Here is a 10,251-nt window from a genome sequence, read left to right as displayed (position 1 = left end):
TTTCATAATGTGTCAGTCTGTAAAAGTGATTTTCACTTGCCCAAAAAAAAAAGAGCAGTAAGTGTGCTTTCAAATTGGCAAAGAAATTTCGTTTTGGGACTAATGTGAAAACATGACTCTGTGTGCAGAGAGGAATTATAGGCAGAGATTTATTGCGTATTGCTCTGGTGATTTCACAGTTGCATTAGATGGAAAGGGGGAGCGATTTTTTGGGGGAAGAAGCAGACTCTTAGCACACACCCATGTGCTTGCCATGTATAATCATGCACAGTATTTACAAGCGAGTGGGGTTTTCAGGTTTCAGTCTGTAATGCAAATACATTCAGCATCACTAAGGCTGGTTGCCCTTGCTGGAGTGTAGGCAGCCACCCAGGTTACACATGGAGGTGGTCTGAAAAAGAAGTTTGGACATGTGCATTTAAGAAAATCGAAAAAAGTGGTTTCATAATGTGACAGTCTGTAAAAGTGATTTTCACTTGCCCCCAAAAAAAAGAGCAGTAAGTGTGCTTTCAAATTGGCAAAGAAATTTCGTTTTGGGACTAATGTGAAAACATGACTCTGTGTGCAGAGAGGAATTATAGGCAGAGATTTATTGCGTATTGCTCTGGTGATTTCACAGTTGCATTAGATGGAAAGGGGGAGCGATTTTTTGGGGGAAGAAGCAGACTCTTAGCACACACCCATGTGCTTGCCATGTATAATCATGCACAGTATTTACAAGCGAGTGGGGTTTTCAGGTTTCAGTCTGTAATGCAAATACATTCAGCATCACTAAGGCTGGTTGCCCTTGCTGGAGTGTAGGCAGCCACCCAGGTTACACATGGAGGTGGTCTGAAAAAGAAGTTTGGACATGTGCATTTAAGAAAATCGAAAAAAGTGGTTTCATAATGTGTCAGTCTGTAAAAGTGATGCGCATAACAGTCACTACCCGACACTTCCGCGTAACGTGCGCGTGTAGCGTACACGCGTACGCGTCCCACGCGGAGGACACGCGGCTACGCAAATTGCGTAACTCTACGCAAACAGCGTAGATAAATTGCGGACGTTGCGTAAACCGTACGCTTACCGTAAGCTTACGGTACGCGTACTAAAAAAAATTTTTAAAAAAAGGAAAAAATGTATTGCTAATAAATTTTACATGTTTATTTTATAAAATATATTAAAAAAAACATATTATAGAATTTTAAAAATTTAACCATAGTCTTTAAAAAAGGATAGAAAATTAAAATAAAAATATGTTTAAAAAAATAGAAGAAAAAAAACAAAATTAGCATTTAAAAAACCTTGCAAATTCACTGAAAAAACCATGGGTTTCACACACGTTATAGTTAGGACTTAGCATTTAAAAAACCTTAGAAATTCAGTGAAAAAACCATAGGTTTCACACACGTTATAGTTAGGAATTAGCATTTAAAAAACCTTAGAAATTCAGTGAAAAAAACCATAGGTTTCACACATGTTATAGTTAACTGGACATTTTACTCGTAAAAAACCATTGAAATTGCCCCGTTATAGTTAGTTCAGCTAACTATAACTCGCGCGCCCGCAATGCACTGCTGATGACGTCACATATTACATCACTCATGACATGGTCAGTGACATCACTCATGACATCACTGATGACATCTCAAATGACATCACTGATGACATCACTGATGACATCATCCTTGTGATAGAGTGGCAGACCTCCTCTTCCCCTAATATAACCTTTGATACACACAATCAAAAATAGAAATTAAAATTTTAAAAACAATGGACATACCAATACCAGTTACAACAACCTATACAGTAATTCTAAGATCCAAATACACATCCACTCATTCACCAACAGTCCTATACAGTCACTCATACATGTACTCACTCATCATATGTACTCATACACGTATACATCCTGTTACACAATGCCACTCATCCATAGAGGTACTCACACACATAGTTAGTCATGCTAATAAAGAATCAAACATACATTTACTTGCATATACAGTTATACACACACCACCACACTTACTTCTACGGAAACTTACATATACTTAGTCTTTTAAACAATCACTTGTAGAAACACATACTTATTCATACAGGAACTCTTTCAATCTCTCACTCTCACATATACTCACATATATACACCAATAGTCACATATACTAGTTTAAAACATATGTCGTTACACATAAAGACACTATTGAGACAGTCATTCACTCACTAACACACCCATACATACACTCATCCACCCATACAGTCCTGCACACATGCTGTCTTCAACACATACAAACAATGAGTCACTCATTCATGCACCCATGCACTACGTAATACCCCTCACCGAACCAGACACTCACACTCATACTGATACTCAAAAAAACAACTAATAACCTATTTAGACACTCATGTAGCTACACACCAACCCATGCAGCCACTTATACACAAAGTGAGAGACTGATACAGATATTTACATATTTAAACATTACTCACTAAGCCATGTATTCACTAAGATACACTTAATCAGTCAGTAATACAATCAATTTTTCAAAAACAATTCATCCATTTAGACACTTATATACCCATTTATTCTTCCATCGACCTTGAGATATACATATATAAAACATATTTAATTTTCAGAAAAACACACATTCACTGGATGATGTCATCAGTGATGTCATCAGTGATGTCATTTGAGATGTCATCAGTGATGTCATGAGTGATGTCACTGACCATGTCATGAGTGATGTAATATGTGACGTCATCAGCAGTGCATTGCGGGCGCGCGAGTTATAGTTAGCTGAACTAACTATAACGGGGCAATTTCAATGGTTTTTTACGAGTAAAATGTCCAGTTAACTATAACATGTGTGAAACCTATGGTTTTTTTCACTGAATTTCTAAGGTTTTTTAAATGCTAATTCCTAACTATAACGTGTGTGAAACCTATGGTTTTTTCACTGAATAGATATAGATAGATAGATAGATAGATAGATAGATAGATAGATAGATATCCACCAAGTCGCTCTGCTCGGCAGTTCCCAGCCTGCGGTGTCGGTGCGTACAAACAGCGACAGCAGCCATTAATTATGAACATGGAATCCTCGGCAATTCTCCAAATGTGGATAACAAGGAGCGGCACACCAGGAGGCTGCACAAATATTTTATTGTGCACCAAGATCAAGGACGACACATTTCGGTGTGTAGCCTTTTTCGAGTAACTTCCTATACAGCAAATTCCTATAGAAATAGACATCAATGTTCATAGACATGAACAAAATACTTTTGTTACCATTGCATTTGTAAATAAAGCAATATAAATTCACAAAACGTGAGTAAATATATATAAATATTTTTCAAAAAACAATCACAATTTGACTTCATCATTGAATGAAATTAGTAGCGCCTATTTTCAAAGTGGACTGCATTCAATAAAGTTTGAAATTCAAATGGCACAAGAGACAGTGCATTTCAATCTCATGATAAATATGAATATGATACATAGACATTCAGATAAACGTTATTCAACTGTCTATTTGATATATGCATTTTTGTTCAATCTAACCAACAGAATGCCATCCTACATGATTGGTAAAGTTTTAAATTAAAACCACATCATTATGACTGCACAGTTCAACCCAAAAATCTGATATGCAATGGTATGTCGCAACTAATATTCAATATGCGTCAAAGTATATATATATATATATATATCAAGTTCCACAATTACCCAAAGGTGCAGGGTGCACTCCCTGTCAGCACGTTCAATTTTAGGTAATTTTAGATACACCTGTGATTTGTTTTATTTTATTGACTGGATGCCTGCTACCAAACCCACTGGGGTACTATATGTAAGACTACCGGTCCCAGAATGCAATTGGTTTATTCACTCACCTGAGTTTGATTGTTGGAATAAAATCATTGGGAGAAATACTGGAGTCTTGTGGCTGGCAGTCGTTCAGTTTGCAGAGTAGCCTCAAGAAGAAGGGAGGAGTCCCGAAACGCGCCAGGCTCTGCGGACGCTGGGTGTTGTCTGCTTCTTGCCTAAAATTGAACGTGCTGACAGGGAGTGCACCCTGCACCTTTGGCTAATTGTGGAACTTGATTTATTCCGGCCGACCCGGCCGGGGGGTTGCACCGCCGCAAAACATGCGGTTCCGCTGCTGGTCTGGAAATCGGCGAAGCGGACCAAACGGCATAAACTTGAACAGGAAAGAATTCGGCAGATACACCTGTGATTTGTTTTATTTTATTGACTGGATGCCTGCTACCAAACCCACTGGGGTACTATATGTAAGACTACCGGTCCCAGAATGCAATTGGTTTATTCACTCACCTGAGTTTGATTGTTGGAATAAAATCATTGGGAGAAATACTGGAGTCTTGTGGCTGGCAGTCGTTCAGTTTGCAGAGTAGCCTCAAGAAGAAGGGAGGAGTCCCGAAACGCGTCAGGCTCTGCGGACGCTGGGTGTTGTCTGCTTCTTGCCTAAAATTGAACGTGCTGACAGGGAGTGCACCCTGCACCTTTGGGTAATTGTGGAACTTGATATATATATATATATATATATATATATATATATATATATATATATATATATATGACGGGGATTTCGCCTGAAGAGCTCCTGAACACCCACAATCCTTAAGGAAAACAGGAACAGACGAGAACCGACCCAGATTGCAAGTGAGTAGTTATTTTATTTCGTTCACAGCAATGCCTGCATGACGCGTTTCAGCCTTCCAGAGGCCTTGATCACATATATATATAACCTATTGGTGGTCGCCAGTAGGTAGTTATAGTGAAGACTATGTTTACATAGAAAAAGTGTTTTTTGACTCGTTTGATGAATATTCACTAAATTTTCACAAAAAAGTGTCATAGTGAGTTTTGTGCATGGAAAGTATCAGGGTGAGTCATCACATGGGAGCCGAAAAGGAGGGGGGTAAGAAAAATGGACTTCCGATGCTATTTCCCATAGGAGTTTTAGACACGGCTGTAGCCCGAATGGCTGGACGGAATTACATAAAAATTTGGCAGGAAGGTAAATTTTGGTTTGCAGATCATGTTTTCTGCTATCCGGTGAAAATCCGTTCAGTAGTTGTTCACATATGTAGGGAAATCCAAATTTGTTTATGTGCGATCGCAGCCAATTCAAGAATAATAACAAGCTCATGCAGGGAAATGCGGAGCTCGGATTGGCTGCCAACACTTCAACCAGGAAGTATTGGCATCTATTTTGGGACTCTGCTTCAGCCGAGTCCCACAAAAAAAACTGAAAAAAAGAAGGGGGAAGGGTAGGAATACCCTGACCCCCATGCCTTTGTCTTGGAGTCCCAGAAGGACCCTGACAGTGCAAAAACGCATGAAGAAAAAGAATTGCTATGCATTTGCAGCAAAAAAAATTAAACAAATTTAAAAAACACAAGCGCAGGTTCCCGCATTTGTCTTGAATAGAGCCCCCGGGAGGGCATTTTTTAACAAAAAGGATGCGGGCGCACTGGGCCTCCCTCCTTAGGCTCTTGGAGCCCCAGGGAACACCACCTTCCCAGGGCTTTATTTGTAAGAAAAGGAGAGGGCTCATAGGGCCCCCTCCTGAGGCTTTCTAAGCCCCGGGGACCACTACCTCCCCGGGGATAAACAAACATTGATAAGGGGTCAAGTATACCCCTTATCAAGGGACCACCACCTCTCTGGGCTTACAAAAACGCCATTGGGGGGCCTGGCGGACCCCCTCAGATGCCTGGGATCTCCACCTACCCAGGGTGGCCCATCAACAAGAAAGAAGGGGGACCGCCACTTCCCCAGGGCCGGCTCGCTATATACTGGGGTGCCCACCCCTGGGCAAAAGCTGTTTGCTTTTCCTTGGCGTGAGCTTTGACAGCTCCCACCATGCATAAGCAAACACTCCAGTTCCAGCAGGCTAAAACTGTCAAAGTTAGAGGTTTATCTCTTTCCCTGCCCTCAGACTTGGGGGCAGGGACTTTTTTTTATTTCATATTGGTACCCTAATATAGGTCCAGGGAACATCATACACTTTCCCTACATCATCTCCCCGTCATTTCATATGAACGAGCCTTATAAACTGAACAATGGATAACACACGCACATGGACTGGATAAATACAGCACCTCTTGCTATCAGTAGGCAGGAGGGAACCGAGACTTCAAGGCCGACACACTGGCCAGAGACGCTATGGCGCCAACATGCAATCGCTCCAGCTGACAGTGGTCTGACTATCCCATTCGGGGTGTCCAACTCAAGTCCAGGACGAAGTCACACATTCTCACTATTCAGGTATGGGGGTTCGACTAAATCCTAGCGGTATTCTTGGCTCTTAGACATTTAGGCTGTTAGGCTTAGGCCCTTTCGCATCTACTCACATGCTAGGTAAACTTAGGTACATCTAGACAGGCATCTTAGGAGTATGCACTTTATTTTATAAATGCATTTTATATTCTTGTATGTGTTCATGACTATTGCAAAATGGTAGACAATACTATTCCTTTTTATTCACTGTACTGCTGGTTCTATATCTCTGCAACTGTCACAGTTGTAGCAGCGCATTTATTTTACATGAGAAGAACAACGGTACAATAAATTCCTATTGTAAACACGCTCAACTGTTTCTTCTGTGTGTCCCTCTGAGAGCAAAACAAGCAAGCACGAGCAACTGGGTGAAAAGTAGTATATTGTTTCCACGAGTCTGGGGAATCAGGGTTTGTTGTGTTCTGAGGTTGCTAAAAACAAATCTCTCTGATAATAGGAGATTCTAGTGGCACTGCGAGCTAGCTAATGCAAGACATAGGCTAATATATTCGGCGGGGTGTACAGAGTCAGTCTGCCACCAGACCCACAGTATATGTTATCCGTAAACAGTGCAGGTCCTGCATGAAGGGTACTATAGGAACTATACTACAGGACAGAAATTAAAATATTGCTCCTGCACGGAGGGAGCTGCCTTTACAGCAGCTCCCTCCATGCAGCAGCAATGCCGACTCCCGCAAGAGGCTGGGAACTGGCTTGGAGTGCGGGGGCTTGTGGCTCCCCCTGCGGTTCCCATGCTGCACACTGGGTGCCCAGGGCACCCAGGAAGCATGGCCAGGCCCTGAGTGATGGGGTCCCTGGGGCTGAAATCATCCCATGGAGGGGGGCCGCGCAGCCTCCCTCCCCCATTTGTTTGTAGCCACACCCCAGGGGATGGGGTCCCCGGGGCTAAAATCGGCCAGGATGGGGCTGCATGGCTCCCCTCCCTCATTAAGGAAATATACATTTTATGGCCTGGTCCTAGGGGATGAACCCTGCCCCCTTTGTTTAAGGCCGAGCCCCGAGGAATGGGGTTCCCGGGGACAGAATCAGCCCGGGGAGGGGGGACCGCACAGCCCACTGAGCAACTCAGGCACCCTCTAACAGACCCACTCAGACACTGACGCACACACTCACAGACCCACTAAGAGTCTTATGCACTCACTCACAGACCCACTGAGACACTCATACATCCATTCACAGACCCACTCAGTCACATACTCACAGATCCACTCAGCAACTATTGCACCCACTCACAGTCCCACTCAGAGACTCGCACATTCACTCACAGACCCACTCAGACACTCCTGCACTCCCTCAGAGAGTGACTCACACACTAATGGAAGCACTCACTAAACCACTTAGACACTTTTACACCTACTCAAGGCCCACTTAGACACTCACTCAGGCACTCATGTACCCACTCAGACACTCACAGTCACAAAGACATTCACTCACGTAACCACTCACACACCCAGTGAGATACTCACGTACTCTCTCACACACCACCTGAGTACTCATGCGCTCACACACACACTTACTCTTAAAGGTTACAGTCAGGAAATAAAATGTAAAAACCTTAGAAATTTACTTACAAAAACCAAAGGTTACAGAGACGTTATAGTGAGGAAACATTTTTAAAAAACGTAGAAATTCACTGAATAAACCTAAGGTTACAAGGAAGTTATAGTTAGGAAATAGAATTAAAAAACCATAGAAATTCACTGAAAAGAACACTTATGATTTTATGATATTATGGAACACAGAAATTGCATGTTTTGTGTCAGCCATCAAAACTTTGCTTTGGCATGTTTGTGATAACATTCTCCTGATGTCTTCAGAGTGAAGGCTGTCCTCTGAATGTTCTTAGAATCTTAGAAGAGTGACGTGAATTCAAATGGCTTCTTCCTGTGCTGAGCAGGTCCAATATTCACAGTACTCACGCCCCACGTCTTCCCGTACACAAAGCTTTGACCTGTGAGGAAGAAAATTATATCAGTTACTTAACCATATGGCTATCAATTGCTTACATATTTGCTAAATCCAATGACAAAATGATCTATGACATATTAAATTAGGGGTAGATTTAAAATCCGGTTGATATGATCTGTCAGAAAAGATATAGAAATGTAGACAGGTAAATATCAAGCACAAGGAGATGGTTTCAGCAGGATTTTGGAGTGGTACCAAAACAAAGAGATTGAGCCACCTACCCTCTCACTAGTAATCTCAAGGATTAAATTCAGGCCTATATCGATGTCTACTGATTTACTGTTCGATCGCTCACATTACAAGGGACTTGGTATTTCCATTAAGCCTGTAACAGGAGTTTCCAGCTCCATTGGGATTACAAAATCTACTGTCACTCAGTGTGTTTGAGTTCAAACCAGGACTTGAGAGACAAACCAGAAAAGAATTAGGCATTACGATGGGGACCAGGTATCGAATTACATATGCTTTGTCAACCAATGACTTATAATGTACAATGGTATTAGGTGCTATCGAGATGCGGACAGCACAGTGCAAGCACATGCATGTGCAATATTCAACCACAAATAATTTAGAAAGCAAACAATTGATCTCCAATGTGTACAGCAAGTGGTGAGATAGGTCTGGGGCCAACAGTCCAACAGTCCAAACAACAGATGTTTGTCATAAGTAACAAACAGATCTGTAAAATGATCCTAAAATGCTTAGGTCACTTGTGTACAGTCAACGTTTGGACTCTGTTGGAGAAATCTACATGTGATCATCAGGACTGCAGCGTAGGTAAGCTACATCTGAGATTACTAGACATGTTGAGGGGCTCAACGAAGATATCACAAGAAAAGCTGTCCATGCAGTAGATGAAAGGCTGTTCAAACAGGATTGTAACTAAAGTCAAAGGCTTGGTAGTACTTATATTGGGAATGCAAGCTTCCTTTAAATGGGGGAGTTCTGTGGAAAAGGCAATGTGATCTTTTATAAGTCAAGGTGCAGTGTTAGTTGAGCATTTGATGTCCAAAAAGAGCTGTCTAAACCGAGACTTGCTCTGCCGAGTCATGTGTGAGATGTCATCAAACATTACAAGCTCTACTAAACAAAAAAATTTGTAACTAAAGAATAAGCTGCAAATCAGTTGCCACAGACTTTACTTAATAAAATGCTTTGCAAATGACAACAAGCAACAGGGCTATGACAGGACTCAGCTGAATTAACATAAATAAGATGGAGGCAGAAATATATACACAAATAAAGAACAAAATCTCTGTAGCATCCTCTCCAGCCAGGGAGCAAGCAAAATTAATATGCCACAAGCAGAGCTCTGTACCAGATGTCTTTATTCCTCAGCATACGATCACACACACTCTCCTTACATCATAACCATTAATAACCACACCTTAACACCTCCCAGCATGTTACGGAATTCCTCTGTTGAGTTTGCCCAGAATCGGAAGGGTCCTAGCAGACAGTCGCATAACACTATCTCCCCCTTTCTTAAATAAAAAGTACAAACAGTCACATTACATTTCCTCAATAAGTCGTTGAGGCGCTCGCACTAGTTAGCCAGATCAAGTGGTATGAGACGGTTGAGACACTCTCATTTTGCACCGATGGCACAGGGTCTTGTGCTTGATCAGGACTGTTAGGCGGGATCACCTCATTCATGATTACAGGAGCTGACGAACGTCGAGGTAGGTACTTAAAGTGTGATGAATCCAGTGAGATGGACTTTCCGGGACAATGTACTGTCACCATGTGTCCTTTGCACGTCACAACCCTCATAGGATTGACAGCTCCTCACAGTGATCATCTGAATGCTCAGAGACACATTATGGCCTATGCTAGTCAGAGCCTGTCTGACACAATACATACCTAAACTCTGCCGGAGAAGGAGAGTCTTGCTGTGGTGTGGGCCTGCAAACACTTTCATGTGTTTCTAAATAGAAAACGTTTCACTATTATTACAGGCCACCAAGCGCTGCTCACCATTTTT

At 41.9% G+C, this 10,251-nt stretch overlaps 1 protein-coding gene across 1 annotated transcript in view; it reads right to left on the bottom strand.

Annotated features, from left to right (window-relative positions):
* Window positions 1–8,000: 8,000 nt before the first annotated feature.
* LOC146866521 (CIMIP2 protein GA14893-like) overlaps window positions 8,001–10,251 on the bottom strand; it is a 79,793-nt gene continuing 77,542 nt past the window's right edge. The window contains exon 5 of the mRNA XM_085640865.1: window positions 8,001–8,250. Coding sequence (XP_085496991.1) covers window positions 8,150–8,250 — 101 coding nt within the window. The 3' untranslated portion in view covers window positions 8,001–8,149. The remainder of the gene's footprint in view (window positions 8,251–10,251) is intronic.

Source organism: Triturus cristatus, chromosome 2_1 (genome assembly GCF_964204655.1).
Source record: "Triturus cristatus chromosome 2_1, aTriCri1.1, whole genome shotgun sequence".
Classification (NCBI taxonomy): Eukaryota; Metazoa; Chordata; class Amphibia; order Caudata; family Salamandridae; genus Triturus; species Triturus cristatus.
Note: the sequence above shows the minus strand (reverse complement) of the source record. Positions and strands in the feature narration are given on the sequence as shown.